Source organism: Clarias gariepinus, chromosome 9 (genome assembly GCF_024256425.1).
Source record: "Clarias gariepinus isolate MV-2021 ecotype Netherlands chromosome 9, CGAR_prim_01v2, whole genome shotgun sequence".
Lineage (NCBI taxonomy): Eukaryota > Metazoa > Chordata > Actinopteri > Siluriformes > Clariidae > Clarias > Clarias gariepinus.
This window is the reverse complement of record NC_071108.1, coordinates 2,560,234-2,577,809: the sequence shown is the minus strand read 5'-3', so window position 1 is coordinate 2,577,809 and position 17,576 is coordinate 2,560,234. Positions and strand designations below refer to the sequence as shown.

General features: G+C 38.8%; 1 protein-coding gene across 1 annotated transcript in view; it reads left to right on the top strand.

Annotated features, from left to right (window-relative positions):
- LOC128530600 (signal-transducing adaptor protein 1-like) overlaps positions 1-17,576 on the top strand; it is a 47,327-nt gene that overhangs the window by 1,149 nt on the left and 28,602 nt on the right. Inside the window, exons 2-11 of the mRNA XM_053504633.1 lie at positions 3,481-3,552; positions 3,654-3,758; positions 4,764-4,820; positions 8,320-8,501; positions 8,998-9,129; positions 9,981-10,050; positions 11,181-11,283; positions 12,565-12,645; positions 12,738-12,779; positions 12,869-12,934. Coding sequence (XP_053360608.1) covers positions 3,481-3,552; positions 3,654-3,758; positions 4,764-4,820; positions 8,320-8,501; positions 8,998-9,129; positions 9,981-10,050; positions 11,181-11,283; positions 12,565-12,645; positions 12,738-12,779; positions 12,869-12,934 — 910 coding nt within the window. The remainder of the gene's footprint in view (positions 1-3,480; positions 3,553-3,653; positions 3,759-4,763; positions 4,821-8,319; positions 8,502-8,997; positions 9,130-9,980; positions 10,051-11,180; positions 11,284-12,564; positions 12,646-12,737; positions 12,780-12,868; positions 12,935-17,576) is intronic.

Genomic DNA, 17,576 nt, shown 5'->3' with positions numbered 1-17,576 from the left:
CTGTTTACAATTTACGGTGCCTTAATGAGGTAAAAAGTAGTGTCAAATAATACCAGTATACTGTTTCTACTGTATATACACGTACAAGATGATTGTGTATACAGGCAGGAATGAAACTGTACATAAGGTGCCTCAGCAAGTAGAAATAGTAATAAAAGAGAGAATGAAATGAATAAACCATAGTGCAATGAAGATAGAATGTATTAGAACCTCTTTATAGTGGTGTCAGAAAGAAGAGTTACTGTAAGAATTATGATTCAAAGGGTACCTTTTTATGTACTACAAGGCACATTTGTTTTCTTCCATATTTGTAAATGTTAAAATTTCTACAAACAGTAAACATTATAAACAAAATGTACTACAAAATCAACCATGGACTTGACCTAAACATTTACAAGCTTTATAGCAGAAACAGAGCTCCAAAATTGCCGGAAATTACCGATAATAATAAAAAAAAAATCACTACATTTGATTGACGCTTTCGTTCGAAGAGACTTCCAGACGATGCAGGACAGAGTCAAGGTTAAATACTTCTGAGCACTTAAAGGTTAAGACTCTTGCTCGATTGAATCTGAATTCATGAGTTTTAGCATTAATCCTTAAAGTGTTAATTAATGCTAACCCAGCGCTTCTCTTAGCTAGCTTACACAAAATTAATATCATTAAAATAACTTGACCAGCAGACACATTTCAGTTCTTCACTAAAGCAAAGTTTTTACTAGAACTTTAATATGAACACGTAGAGAAATTATTATTATTTATGTAAAACAGCTGCTGAAATAAAGCACACAAAATGAAGAAAATAAAAGCCCTAAGTTTATACTGTAACATATTTACACTATACGTTTTGTAGAAAAGAACAGAGTGAAGACATGATTGCAAATAAAAAGGTCTAAGCTCCCATCGGTGTCTTGTATATTAATTAACTTAAACCAAGAACACATTTATTTAATTCATTAGTCTTTTATTAAAAAAGAATAAAGAGAATCTGTTTCAAAAGCAACATCATTCTGATACTTAAAGGTGCATAACTGTACATGAAGGAACACTTATTAGACATTTACATTGTTACTGACTTTTTTCATATTTCACTTCAACTTTCTAAAAATCTAGAAGATTCGATAATATTAAAGTGTTCTGTAGAACTGCTGTACATTTCTAGTCTGATATGAACACTGAGATTGCAGGCTGCGGTTGGTATGTTGTGATGTTTACATAATTAGGCGTTAACAAGGAAATTAATTAAATTTATGACACATATTTCATATTGTACATTAAGCAACAGTGCAACATTTTCTCTGGTATCATTTACTTGGTATCAATTAAAATTCATTTCCAAAGCATGAAGCATAAAAGGATGTCATGTGACAGATGATTAGATAATTAAAAGATAATTATTGATGAAAGCGTTCTCATTACTCAGGATTGTTAATTCTGATTATCGGTGGAGACTTAAGCTTCCTTATTTTGTTCTTAGAACACTATCTCAAATAATCTGACCGCATTCCTGAACAGTGGTTGTTAACACATAATTTTTCTCCATTTATATCACTCCTCATCCACATGTGCCATTTCTGTGTCTATGTAAATCCAAATAAAACAAGCCAAGGGGTGGGGCTCTACTCATATGAGGTCAGAATAGGGAAAAATATATATATCTGGCTTGTTTAAACCCTGGCCGATACTAAAATAAATAAAAAAATAGGAAAAGGAGGGAATTCTTTTTTCTTTTCTTTTTGCTTTGTTTGTAGCCAAAAATTGTGGACATTGGAATGTCTAAAAGTGAGATTCCTTAGGGTATTGCAGTCTGATAGAGCTTGAGGATTCTAGAATAAACAAAGAGTCTGCTAAAACAAGGGTCTTTTAAGTTGACAGGCAAGGAACCATTTCCCTTTATAGGGCATTCGCCAAAATACCTTTTTTAATATTTTAGCATACACAAATGTAACATTTCAAAATTTCAATACTTTTTTTTCGTTCAAATTGTTGTAATTTTGTTCTAGGGCAGGGGTCGGCAACCTAAAACACTCCAAGAGCCATTCTGAGCCGTTTTAAATTTAACAGTGGAACCTTGAATTACGAGCATAACTAGTTCCAGAAGAGGGCTCGTATTCCAAAACACTCCTCAAATTTTCTCATAAGACATAGGCCTAATGAAAACACAAATTATTTGTTACTCAGCCCCAAACAATAAATACATTAAAATAATTAACACAAAATATAAAGTAAAAATAAAACAAATGAACCTGCATGTTACCTTAAAAAAAGAAGTAAAAATAAAATCCCCACAGATAAGTGTTTCTGTTTGTGCGAGCAGGCGCTGTGTATGTCCGTATGTGTATATGTGTGTGAATCTAAAGTAACCATTCCTCCACTCTTTTCACACACGTGTGCACACAAAGGAAACACTGTTTTATCAGAAACATAAACAAGAAATTTCTCTAATGACACTCGATTGAGCGACACACTAACGGAATTTGCTGCAAAGTAAAAAATAAAACAAATTAACCTGCACTTTATCTTTTATCTTATATCTTCTAGAGAGAGAAAACCTCTCTAATGAAACAGCAGGGGAGAAAGTTACCCACAATTTCACAGCGCAAGAGAGAAAAACCGTTGGCTTAGTTGTGATCAAGTGATGCTCTGTGTCAAAACAAGAAGCGCATGCATGATAGAGGATACTCAGTGCTTGTAAACCAAGACTCGTTTGTTTTCCAAGTCAAAATTTATTAAAAATTTTTGTCTGTCTTGCGAAACACTCGCAAACCACGTTACTCGCAATCCGAGGTTTCACTGTAAAGATAATAGTGCACATTTCATCTTTTAGCTTTATTCTACAGTATGTATAAAAAAAACTACAGTGTTGCATTTGATGAAAATTAATTAACTTTTACAGAGAAAACTGAATTTTATTTCCGCATGCAACAAAAACAATTCAGAAAAAAAGGTTACTTTCAAATAAAATACTCAATGTCTATTTGAGTTCTCCTCGTATTTATGAAAATACTTGGCGGACTGGAAGCCTAACTTATTCACCTGCAGCAAACCAAAAATGCCTGCTGAGTCCGTGTGCCGTCATCCTTTTATCACGTGTATTGGAGCCTGCAGTTAGCAGTCAACCTTCTAAAAATAGGATTACTTCTCCTATAATATCTCCACACTGACCTGGGAACGCCTCGGGGTTCCCCAGTCAAAGTTAGCTGAGGTGGCTAGGGAAACGGAAGATTGGGGTTACCTGCTGGAGCTGCTACCCCCGCGACCCGACTTCGGATTAACGGTTGAAGATGGATGGATGAATGGATGGATGGAAGGAAGCCAGCTTGCTGATACTAGTTTACTAGTGTTAGCTTAAATTCAAAAAGCACTAGTGCACAAGCATAAATAGTCATAATGCTACACCACATACACACATACTGTACGCTCCTACTAAATATGCCCAAGTGTTAAGGTCATTAATTTTTTTCTGTTTACTTTGTGCAGACCAGTCAGAATCTCTGGGCTGCACTGTGTGGGGACGCTCTGTTCTTCTTCAACAATAGCAAGGACTGTGACGTATGTAAATTTTTGTTTTAGTTTTTTTTAACATTGTTTTCGTAAGCTTTTTTTATCCACTGTAATGGGATTTATTGACATTTGTCTGTTTTTGATACTAGTATGTAGAAAAGCAAGAACTGTCAAACTTCATCTCTCTGACGGACTACCCCAGTTCAGATGTCAGTCTCCACCTGCGTGTACAAGACGACGATATCTACCTCACGGTGAGAGGTTCAGATATGATACATGATTATTAACCATGCATTTTTATAATTTTTTCATTATTACAATTAGAATTTGATGATTGGGTGAGGCGATATGTGACTGTACAACAAGCCAGAGTCATATATAGTATAGTATAGAGACAACATGATATCACTTTCAACCTTTTAATTAGTTCCAGGAGTCATACTGTACTTGATTTGTTAATATAAATCAGAGAAAAGATAAAGCTCTTTCCACAAATGTTAAATACATGTCTCTTTACAAAAAACAAACCTTATAAAACTACTATAGATATAATATACAGTAACATTAGACCTGTGTTACTGACAGAGCTGCTGTTACAGAGGATTAATCAACACCTTCTGACCAATAGGAAATCAACAGTAGTCTGGTATAAAATTAAATAAAAGAGTATACAGTGGAGCCTTGGATTACGAACATAATTCATTCCGGAAGCGGGCTTGTATTTTAAAACACTTGTAAATCAAAGCAAAATACAAAATATAAAGTAAAAATAAAACGAATTAACCTGCACTTTACCTTTTAAAAAAGTAAAAATAAATGCAGACAGATAAGTGTTTCACACAGTAAGCAGAGAGGAGGAATCAGCCCCCCTCTCCCCCCTTTTTATCTTACACAGTAAACCTTTCTCCTCTCTTATTTGAGTTTCACACAGACAAACAAATTAATGAAAAGATTGTTTAATCTGAAAAAAATTAGCAAGGAACATCGCTAATGACACTCGCGTGGGCGCATATTAACAGAATCACTGCTGTGAAGTAAACTGGTTCAGAAGATTTTCGTTCTCTGAAAAACAGCAGCTGTAATTAGACACTGATTTATTAAAAACAAACAGAAAGCTGTAATCTAATAATCTAACAATGATTTATTCACACTTGTCATATGTAATCACACTGTATATTTTGCATATAATTACACAGTTAATGTGTAATATTTAGTAATTCATTTCATTTTTTAAAAATTGTTAATTGTCATGTTTTAAGGCTCCGAGTCTAGAAGCCCGTGAGCTATGGAAAGGCTTCATTTGGTCCGTGGTGAAGGTCAGTACGGCTTTTCATAGACACTCACATGGTTTAGGGTTACATGCTTGTTAGTGGTGCTTGCGAAGCGAAGCACTACTATTGTTATCTTACAGGCTTATTATTCTTCTTTTTATTATTTTTCTTCTGTATAAAAGTTTGGCGCGTAACTAGTCCCGCACCGTTTGTCGTAGACCAATGAATGAGGTGTCAAATCGTGCGCTTTATTCGGGAATGGGGTGCTATGACTTTTCTAAGGGGTCTTTACTAAGTCTTTTCTTTTGCCTGAGGGGGCACTTAACCGTCTCAAAAAGCCCCATAGACTTAACATTAAGACTAACTTTGACGGATTCTAGCACAGAGAGGGAATTTTTAGAAACGTAAAATCTTCCACATTTGAAGAGGTTTTTTACCTGTGTCAGAAGATACCCCGCACAAGGGGATAAGTTTTACTCCCGGGGCACAAGAGGTCCCCAAATTTGCCCCATTGACATATAATGGGGAAAAAATCCCATAGACTTAACATTGAGACCAATTTTGACTGATTGAAACGCAGAGTAAGAATTTTGTAGAAATCACAAATTCACCAGATTTGTAGAGGCTTGCAAGCTGTTTTAGAACATACCCCGCAAGAGGGTATAAGTTTTGCCCCAAATGTGCTGTATTAACTTATAATGGGGATTTTGGCGAATAACTATTCCTGTACCGTTCATCATAGACCCATAAAATAGGTGTCGAACCGTGCGGCTTATTCGGGAATGGGGTACTTTTCTTAGGGGCCAGCAGTAAATTAATCCTACCAACAAATCCCATATGTTTCCATTTATACCAACTTTGAGAGATTCTAGTGTAGAGCGAGAATTTGATAGAAATCTCAAGTTTACCACATTTGAAGAGGCCCGCAAGAGGGTATAGGTCCGGGGTACTCAATAGGCAGACTCCGGTCCGCTTCCAAGCCCAAATACGGTTAAATCAGGACCGATGCCAAAACAAACATGCTAATTTAATCATAATCCAAATGAGTTCACAATGAAGTGCGCAACTGTGTTTCCTCACGGTATATCTTTGAGTCTTCTAGTGATGGGTCGTTCATGAACGATTCAATCCTTAACATGACTCAGAAGAACGAGTCGTCTCAGAGAGTGATTCATTCATTTTCTACTGAGCGCGCATGCGCAAATCATCGCAAAACCTCCATAGGCTATGTACAGGAAACAGAATTGAACGGTTCTCAACGAATCGTCAAGTCCCGAGTTGTTCGTTCCTTTGTCACGTGACTCCCATAGACTCTATCATTCAAAAGAACGAACGACTCAGACTGGAAGATATACTGGAAGAGGTGAGCTACTCATTCTGTTTATTAAAATATGTCCTTAATATCCTAATATAAGTTGATTAAAAAAAAAAAATGTAAGAGTGAGTGGACAGAAAAATATGCATTCGTGCTCCCCGTGAGAGGCAGAAAACCAATGTGCTTAATCTAGCAATGAAAAGTGGTCACCTTCTCACCTTCCGGACACCAACCAAAGATGGTTACTGCAGCAGGTGTTCCTGTCCTACGGAAAATGGCCCTTCAAATTCTCACAAGGTTTTCCTCGACGTACTGCTGTGAATCTGCTGTTTCAACTATGAGCATGGTAAAAAACATATCGCAGCACCCTCACCAATGAACATCAGTGCCTCCACCTGGTCCTCACACCTTTTATGCCCAAGTTAAAAAAACTGGTGGCACAAAGATGATGTCACCTTTCACACTAAAAGAACTACCATGTTTGACTTTTTTGTAGTTCTCTATTTGAAATTGGACTGACATTTTGACGGACCTTGGACTAAATAGAAATTTGGTAAGTGGCCCTTTCAAATTTATATTTGAGTACCCCTGGTATAGGTTTTACCTCCTGGGGGACAAGAGGCGCCCAAATTTGCCCCATTGATTTATAATGGGGAATTTGGTGCATGATTAATGCCGTTCCGTTTGTCGTAGACCTTTGAAAGAGGTGTCATATCGTTCAACTTATTCAGAAATAGGAGGCTTGACATGACTTTTCTAAGGGGCAACTGGTAAACTGCCCCAGCAGGGGGCAATTCACAAACAATCGTAACTTCCATAAGAACTTTGAAACAGATTTTAACAGTGGATCCCATCGTAGTAGAGACTCTGGGGAGGGCTCATTTAATTTGTTACTAGCATTATGCTAACTATAGTAGCATTTTGCTAATAACATGTGTAGCATGTTCCTAGCATGATGGTAGAGTGCTTAGCATGTTGCTAGCATGATGTGTATCTGATTAGCATGTAGCTAGCGTTCTGCTAACTATATTAGCATGTTTCTAGCAACATCTTTAGAATGCTGCTAACATGATGCTAGTGTGATTAGCATGTTGCTAGCATCATGCTAACTATATCAGCATTTTGCTCTTAACATGATTAGCATGTTGCTAGCATGTCGTTAAGCTGATTAGCATGTTGATAGCATGATGCTAGCTTAATTAGCATGTTGCTAGCACCACCATGAAAATGTCGCTAACATGATGCTAGAGTGCTTAGCATATTGCTACCACTCACATTTTCGTCAGGAAATGTACCTCTCTAGTTTTGTTCTACTCTTCCACTGTTGATATTCTAGTATATTCCAGAGTCTTATGGATTAATATGACAAAGTTCAGAGTCCAGTCATTATTGAACAATACCTGATATATTTTCAGAATTCAGATACAGGTTCATAATGGTTTAGTCCTGAGTGTATTATATACTGTTGTTCTTGAATTAATAAACTTTTATCTAAAGCTAGTTAGAGGTGATACAAAATCTCTCACGTGGCACAGGAATGAGGGAACATGAGTTTGTGAATGTAACTTCATAATATGTGTAGAGAGTGTGTAGAGAGTGTCATAGTGTGTAAAGAGTCACAAGCTCATTTATTAATAGCACTTCGTTTTGTTGTTCAACTGCCTTTATAGTGTCCCCTATCAGAAAAAAACTAAAAGAAAAAAAACACTCCCTGCTTTTGTCCTAATAACTAATATTACTTAATAAGCAAAAAATAGTTGCATTATTCATTTTCCTGTGTAAACTACCCACACCATACTTCTTCAGGTCAGTGTTGTACTTTGCAACACCACATGAAATTGTTTACAAGCTCAAAACTCTGTCTCATTTTCATTTGACTGCAACTTGTACTTCCTTCTGCTCCAGTTTCCTTGTTTTTCTTCTTTTGTTTTAATAAACTTTGGTGCCAGATTATTATAAACATGTATTGTTCTTGCTTTCATAACTAAATGATTTACTGGCCGTTAGATTTTTTTTAAAATAATAAGCACAAGCAAACCTTGCTGCCATGTTCCAGAAGGGAAACTTTCTGACAAACAAGATGAGATAAAGTTTTTTTTGTTGAGTTTTTACAATACAACCAGTGAGTTTTGGTGCTTTGGTTCCATTGGTGTTTATTGGTTCATCATTACTAAAGATATGAATAGAAATTAGATTAGGAATGATTAGGCAGATGTTTGTGCTTCACAGCTGCAAGTTCCCACCTCCCTCAACCTGCTGCCTGGTCAGGTTCGCATGCTGAAAGACGCTGTGGAGAAAGAGAACGAGAGACTTAAAGAGATCGCTGAAAAAGCTGCAGCTGAACAAGCTTCTAAAGCAGCAGCTACGCCAGACCATAACGATTACATGTCTGTACTGTCCGAGATGCCAGCGTAAGTACAGACTCCTTCTCTTATCGCCTAATCTGGTCAATAGACAAGATTAAGACTCACACAGATCACACACACATCCTTATTGGCTTATATCCTACTGTATATTAAGACCCCTGTTCAGATTGGCTGATTGTCCAGATATTGGTTCAGACTCCAGTGACTTTTATTTATTTTCTTTTTTTCTATTTATTTGACAATATATCTGCAAAAGTTTACAGCAGTGTTTGTCATCAAAAGTTTAGATTTCTCATTTGGTGGGACAGATAGATCCTGACTCCTGAGCTGACACCCAAACTTTACCATTCAAATTCTAATGTTCAGACTCTTGGTCTTTTTTGGCTGATATCAGCGCAGATCCCCAGTCAAAGAAAACATTATATATACTGTTATATATAATTCTATATTATATAATTATATAACTTCCATAGACTTGAATGTGTTCATTGCAACTATTCTTTGCTAAATTCCTATATATAAACTGTGTGTGGTTCTGTAGGTGCTTTTGCAAACTAGCCCGGATTGAAACTGAAAACCTTTTGGAAAAGCACAAAGATAAAGGAAACCTGCTGCTCAGACCTAGCCGAGATGGAACCTGTTTTGCTGTCACTACTCGGCAGGAGTTTAATGGGTAACATAAATACATACACACACATGTATGTGTATTTTAAAACCACTTTCCCAAACCTGGTTCTGGAGGGCCACATGCCCTAAACATTTTATTGTTTTCTCAGCTCCCACTATATCTGATTTAAATGTCAATAAGAATTCTGTGGCTAATTATTTTTTAGAGTTATTCAGGTCTCCAGTCTGTGTTTACAAACAAAAACAGTGGAAAGAACATGATCAGATTTTTGTCCTTTTTTGTGGCTAATCAGATTTTCTCCCTAATGTGAGATCATATAAGATCACTCCCCACCCCCCAGGTGTTGCTCAGCCCTGCAGTTTTCTAAAGGGGCGTGGCTCAGCAGTAGCTTATTTATGTTTACATTTGGAGGAGAAGACACAAATATTTTGAACTCTGAGACCTGTGTTAACTTGTTAAAGAAATAGTAAAATATGAGACCTTTAAATTATAGCTAATTGACAGCCTTTTCTGAATTGAAGAGGGTTCAGTCACTCAGGGAGAACACAAAACTGCGCTGGATCAGAATGAAGAACCACCAGTTTAAACTTAATGCATGCACGTGTACACAATCCTAGTAACCAGCGTACACACTCACATACAGTGAAATTAAAGGTTAAAAATAGATCAACAAAATAAACATCTTATTTTTAAATGAAACCATTCAGACAAAAAACATCAAGGCAGACAAGATAAGGTACTCACACAGAAATACTGTATTGATGCCTGTGTGTTTCCTGTTGAGTGTGTGCTATTGGTGTTAAGCTGTACTGTGTAATAAGTGACACTGAAATAAAAAAAAAAACATTGCAAAACCATCTTTTTAATTCCATTTCTTTTTATCTCTTGCATAACAGGCCAGTTTTCCAACATTACAGAGTAACACAGACCCCTGATGGAGGATTCGTCATTGCTGTTGACAATCCAGTGAGTAGGAATGGACAACTTAAAACATTCTCATTAGATCAAATGGCTATAATAATTTTTATACAAATCTCATTTGATATTTAAGATATTCAGTACCAGTCAAGAGTCTGGACACAAGTTTGCATTTATTTTCTATATTCTAAAACACGATTTTTCAAAACCATTAAATAACATGGTAATTAAGATAATTAAATACAACAACAACAGTCAGTTGTTATTTTAAGAAATGAAGGTCAGCTGTTCTGGAACAGTTCTTGTAAGAACAGTATTGTCAAGTGCATTTGCATAACCCAGGAAAGCAAGAGCAAAACTTCATTTAGAGTCACCAGCCTCAGAAATCACCAATTAACAACCTGCACCTCGGATTAGAGCCGTTATGAAGCTTTACAGAGCAGAAGTAGCAGAAACATCTCAACATCAACTGTTTAAAGGAGATTATTGTGTATTTTGGATAAAGGCCTTCAGTGTTGTTTTACAAGAAATAAAAATCGGGTATAACCATTAAATTAAAAGGTGTTACCAAACGTTTGATCTGTAGTGTACATAGTGCCCTTGCATAAATAGGATTTATTATTTTGACTCTGTACACATTTCATGAGTCAGTATGTATTGTCCTTTAACTTAAGACAACTATTTAAAAATCTTTGTTTGTTAGAGAATTAAATGTGGAAGGTACTTTTCAGAACAAGAAAGTAATTAGAGCCAAGAAATTAGATAACACATTCCTGTGTGTGTTTGTATGTTATTGTTTGCTATGAGAGTAATTGCTTGGTTACCACTTTTATAAAGCTGTTACAGTTTACATTTATTACAGCCCATGCAAACTTAGATTTTTGACTGTTTTATTGTTTAAATTCAAATTTTATTTCTCATACACAGCACGATATGCAGTGAAGTGCTTGTTGTTAATAAGTATGGGTTTGCATAACATGAAAACAGTAGGTAAGATGGAGATCGAGCTCAGATTTTTCTGATTGTTTTGCTATACTTTGACCGCATGTCCTATTTTTTATTTTTTTTTTACATAATAAACAAAAGTATTTTATGCGGTGTAATACCAGTGTGTTTTTTGAGAATGTGGTAAAAAAAAAAAAAAAAAAATCACCAAACACTGCACTAATTTGTTTTAGATTCCTTGCAAAACACTCCATGATGTGATTAACTATCTGATAGAAACTACTGGAGGATATTATAAGCCCCTGGTTCTGGAGCACAAGTATGACGAAAACATCGGTAAGACGCTCATATAACATCACATGACACTAGAGTGACAACAGGCTTGCGACCCTGTTATACAGTAGGGTCACATTATTGTATAATGTTTATGAATCTTTCTGCCATGTTTATTTTTAGTTGTAGAACGTTCACGCAAGCATTTTTCATGTAATAATTTATCTTAAATGGACACATTGTAATGGGAAACATTAAAGCCAAACATTCGAGGGGTGTTCAAGTCAAACCCGGACTTGTAATGAAATTTCTTGTAAATTAAGACATAAAAGCGATTGACATTTACAGAAGACTTCAAGAAAGATTTTTAGCCACAGTAAAACATTTGAATGGTGCAAATGTTTTAAAGAATGTTGTATGTTCGTGTAGTCGGCTGAGAGTTATTACCACATCCCGCGTACAGTCCTGACCTCGCTCCAAGCCATTTACACGTTAGCGTTATTAAAGGAGTTCCTGGGAGGCCAGCGTTTCAGATGATTGTGGCCCTGGTGTACTGAGAAAACCTTTTTACCTTGATGGGATTCAAGCAGTAGTGAAACAGTGGGATAGATGCATTAGTGTAGCAGAGGATTATATAGAGATATAAAGGGAGTTTTTACTCTCATCACTGTATTTTGTTATATTGCAGAATTTCTGCTTTTCATCCAACCCATCTTATAGTTGCATAGATTTTTCTAGCTAAAATCTATCCATCAAAATTTTATTACAACTTTTTACTGTTTTAACCATACTAACTTATAATTGATGCAAACTGCTCATTCTCAGCCTAAAGCAATATCTGTGCACTTTTTCTTCCAAAACGCCACACGCATACCTGTTTTAGCTCACCATTTTTGCAGCCTGTATAAAAAGACAAATACTGTACATTTGTTCCACCCATTAATTTTCTCTTTTCTAGAACTGTGTTTAAGAGATCAGTGTGGATGATATGTTTATGTGTGTGAATTCGAATGTGTGCTCAGTAATGCAATGAAAAAAAATCACTGATGTACTTAGATATTTTGAACATATAATGTAATATGTGGGCAGTTTAAATATGACAGGGAGAGAAAAGGTAGAGAGAAAATGTTTGCTTGCCACCCTGTGTAAACAGCTTTAAAAAAATACAATAGCTTTTGACTCAACAGTAATAATTTCTCCAAACTTACTTGATCTCCATGTAGATATCCCGTTTAAATGTGTGTTGTGTGTCTGTGTTGTGTGTTGAGCATGTGTGTGAACATGCTGAGTAATACCTCAGCTTCTCCTGTAATTCACAGTGTGTCACTTGTTTCTTAAATGTAGATTATGATGAGGAGAACAGAGAGAAAAGGATGTGCTGTGCATCCAGCAGCCCTATGCGCCCCAAACTAGGCCTCAAACCAGGTACTGCAAATGTTCTCATTACGTGCACATAAACAGAAAGCACAAATACATGCATCACCATTATAACAATAACCATAATGATAACATTACAGCTCCAGGAAAGAAACACGAGATCATCTACCAAAACTCCTTTGGTGAGTTCCTCTCTTCATTGTTTCGCTCTCATCTGATTGTGTTCATGTGTGTTAAGTGTAAGTTTCTAAAGACTGTGTGTATCATCCAGAGGAGGACAATAACTTTGTTGACGAAGACGACTGTGCCCTGCCACCTCTCTTTCCTCGGGCCCCAGGTAATAAATAAATTAATTCATAATTTATTTTTTCTAAAAGAAATTAATTGCTTTTGCACTCCTGTTAGCTTAGAGAGAGTACACTTAGCATACCGATTTTAAAGCATGTAATAAAAGCAGAAATTTGACTAAAACATGTTTCTTCATACATTTCATACTCATTTCCCTAAATTTATTTGGATTCTGTAAAGCCACTTTGCAACAGTGACCATTGTTAAAAGTGAAATACAAATAAATTGAAAAAAAAAGAGAATAAATGCATCAAATAGACAAATAAAAGAAGTAAATGAAAGAAGAATAGTAATCTTCTGAGAAAATTTTACAAAAGTTAGACAGTAAGACACTCAGGATCTACAGTATGAGAAATCTTAGCTTCTGTTTTACACAATATAATAACAAGCTAAATGTTAGTGTTTACTAGCAAGATATCTAATATAAGATTATAAGTTATTGTTTTAGGTTATAACACCCAGGATTCCTAGCAAACTTACTTAATGCTTCACACAGTACAAAAAAAACTCTATAGTTAGATATTGTAGCGCTCACCGCTATACAACAACAAAACCGAACCAGAACGGTGTCCTGCCTCTCTCTCTCTCTCTCTCTCAGAACCGGACTTAACTCTGTCACACACAAGGAACTCTCACGCAGGCGTCTCCCCATACCCCACACGCATACACCACACACACAAAAGTGGTCCCTTTCTCTCTCTGCTCTACCCTTTTACACAAACTGTGCAATGATAGCATTACGTATAATTTATAACTCTTACTGGATCCCCCTCCCCCCGTAGATGTATTGGGAAGCATGGAAGTACATGGCCACCACAATCGGTATCGTCCGGGTTCGGGGTTATTTCCTCCCATTCCTGAGCATTGGCTCTGGGACCCCGGGGCGTACCCTCTATCCCACTTCTCCCTAGTGGAGTTGCAGAGCCTTTGTAGGGGGCCAGTCGGTCATGATGCAGCACCACCTTGTGGCCCCGTGGGGGCAACTGTACCCGGTAAACGAATTCCCCCAGTCGCTCCAAGACTAAGCACGGGCCTAACCAGGAGCTATCCAACTTAGGGCATCACCCCTTCTTCCAGGTTGGGGCATAGACCCAGACTGACTCCCCAGCTGAAAAATCCTGTCCTTTCGCACGAAGGTCATAATTCCTCTTTTGTTTGACTCCTGCATTCTGCAGTTGACTCCAAGCGTGTGCTACCGGCACTAGGACCCGGAAGTTAAGCGGTCGCGAACCAGGAAGTATAAAAGGAGTAAACAAACTATAGCATCTTGCTCAGTCATTGAGTTTGGCCCATGCCTCGTCGGAATCGTTCGTCGAATCGTGAGTACTCACTTTATTCGTCTTGCTTTCTGATTGAGTGTGCATTTATAGGACGCGGGTTAGATTGTGTCTTTCCCTTGCTCCCCATTCGTGAGAGTCCTTAGATTAAATAGCATGATTATCCTGCCTACTCGTGTGCTTCCGCGTTTGGGTTTACCATTCACGCAACAAAGGGGTTACCACTATTCCGCCCAGCGTTCCGAGTCTGCCCTGAGCACCAGCTTGTGTCCTTGGGCCTCTCTCCTATCACAATATCAGCACCCCTGTATGCTACAAGGCCGTCGAGAGAGTGCGTCTGCTTTACCATGTTGCTCTCTGCATGATGAGTAATGGTAAATTCATAACACTGTTATTCCTCCAGCCAATGGACTAACTGTCCCTCAGGTTCCCGGAACTTCATCAGCGAAAGAGGCATGGTCCGTGCATATGGTGAAAGGTCGGCCACACAGATAGTACTTGAAATTTCTAATGGCAAAGACTACAGCCAAAAGTTCTCTGCGTGTCACATAATACCGCCTCTCAGCCTTGCTCAGGGTCTTGCTGTAATAAGCCACAACCTTCTCTCCCTCTGGCCATACCTGTGATAAGACTACACCTACCCCATCCCCACTTGCATCAGTGTCCAAGACAACGGGTAGTTGCGGGTCAGGGGGTGTTAGAATGCCAGCACTTTCTCCTCCGTAGTTCCAATTTCCTCACTGCCTATAGTGTGCCTCAAGAAAGTCAACTCTCTGCATATTAGCCTACACTTGTCTAGATTAAATTACAGCCTTGCCTCTCTGATCTTTACTAACACTTTGCGCAGCAATAGCAGAATCAAATGGATTGTCATGTGCCAAAATGTCATCCAAAAACACCAGGCATTCAGTACGTGGAACACCAGCTAACACTCTCTCCATTAAGCGCTTGAATGTGGCCAGAGCATTACATAGTCCAAAACAGAGCACCTTAAACTGCCATAGTCCTTTCCATGTGCAAAAAGCAGTCTTATGTCGTGCTTCTAGAGACAGTGGAACCTGCCAGGAGCCGGTCCTCAAATCCAAGGATGAGAACCATAAAGAACCAGCCACCAGATCCAAGCACTCAACACGTGGTAGGGGGTATGACTCCTTTTTAGGGACCTCGTTCAAATTCCTGTAATCCACACAAAAACGCTACTCTCCCCCTTTTTTGGGTACCATAACCACTGGCGATGCCCAGGGGCTCCATAGCGCTTAATTATTCCCTGCCCGCTGCATTTTTACCAGTGCCTGCTTTGCTGCTTTCTGCCGGCCCAGGGAAAGGCGCTGTGGTCGCTGCCGTATTGGTTAGGCCTCTCCTGTGTCTATGGAGTGCTGCACCAAAAATGTCTTTCCCAGCTCGTCCTCTTCGCAAGAAAAACAGTCCTGAAATTCCATTAGTAGCTGCAACAATTGCCCCTGCTGTTGCTTATTGAGATCACTGACACTCCACTGCCATACCTCGCGCTGACAGCCTATTCTTCTGTCCCTGCTGTTCATTGTGACAACCAGGTATGTGGTGCAACTCTAAGTAGCAGAGCTCCCCATGGCCTTCCCCCCGGAGCTATTTGGAGCTGGTTCCCCCTCATTTGATTCTCCAATATCTGTCATCGAACACAACTTGGGTTCACCAGGCACCCCCCCACTGTCCCCCTATCTGTTTTGTCTTACATGGTCTTTGAAAGGAAGTACTGCCTGCTCTGCCCTGTACTGTCGTTGTGGTCCCATATTGACGTTTCACGTCCTCTACCCAAACAGGGTGCTTCACGGTCTGTCCTCCAACAGTCAATGTCAGCTGTCCCCTCCCTTTCATTGGTGCTAGTTCCCCTGTTACTGTCCTAAGCTGAACTGTTGTGGGCTCTAGCTTCATACCCACTGGCACTACCTCCGGGCGGACCACTGTGACTGTTGACCCCGTATCTACCAGAGCTGTACATAGAAGCCCTCCTATGCAAACAGGTATATGGCAAAGTCTGATATAGAAGTCCGTCCGACCACCACAACCTCCTGCCCCTTACCACAGGTATTCTGCCTGTCTCCATTAAGTAGTGGCGGTGGTGAAAGTGATGAACGGGACGTCAGTGTTGCGTAACGTCTACCGCTTGTTGTTTCCTGTCGCCATGGCCAGAACAGCGCAGCGAGCCAGCTGAGGCGAGTCTGAGTCTGCAATCTTGTCTGCTGATGCCTGGCTGGGGGTAGGGCCAGCCCCTCTGATCATTTGTCACCTCCTCTACCCATGCAGCCTCTCAGTCTCAACCCCTCTTGGGCGTTTTCCTCGCGTGCGGCAAAGTATATATGGCTAGCCTGAAAGGTCCTAGCTACACACGGCTCGTTTATGGTGGGTGTCGGTTCACTCTTTATAAATTTTTCAGGATATCCAAACGTGGCGATTGTGTTACCTCCCCAGCCCGGCACAGGAGTAGCATCCACGCCTGAATAGTCCACCTCCTCCTCTATTTTAACGTACACCACCGGCTCCATCACTGCCGTTTGTTAGGTGGCTAGCGCTCCGTACACTACGCTAGAAGTTTTACTTTACTTCTGACAGCAGTTGTAGCGCTCAAAAAAAAAAAGTTTTATTAACAGCCACACCAAAACAACAACAAAACAAAACCAGAACGGTGTCCTGCCTCTCTCTCTCAGAACCGGACTTAACTCTGTCACACAGAAAACTTTCACGCAGGCGTCTCCCCATACACACTAGCGATGGGAAGTTCGAATCATTTTAGTGACTCGGTTCTTTGAATCTCATTCATCAAAATGAATCTTTTCATTCATTTCGTTCTTTCGATCAGAAATAAATTAAAATGTTGCATTTTCAATAAAAATACACCCAATACATTTACATACAAAAATATTACAATGCAACTAAGGACATATTATAATAAACAGGATGAGTAGCTCACTTCTTATATCTTCCAATCTGAGTCATTCGTTCTTTTAAATCTATTGCAGCGCATAGAGTCTAAGGGAGTCACGTGACAAAGGAATGAACGACTCGAGGCTTGAAGACTCATTGCTGAGAATCGTTCAATACTGTTTCCTGTGTACTACACTGCATAGCGTCTAAGGGAGTCACGTGACAAAGGAATGAACGACTCGAGGCTTGAAGACTCATTGCTAAGAATCGTTCAATTCTGTTTCCTGTATATAACATACAGAGGTTTTGCGATGCTTTGCGCATGCGCGCCTAATAGAAAATGAACAAATCACTCCCCGACACTACTCGTTCATCTGAGTCATGTTTAAAATTCTTTTAAAAAGACCGAATCGTTCATGAACGACCCACGACTAATACACACGCCTCCACACG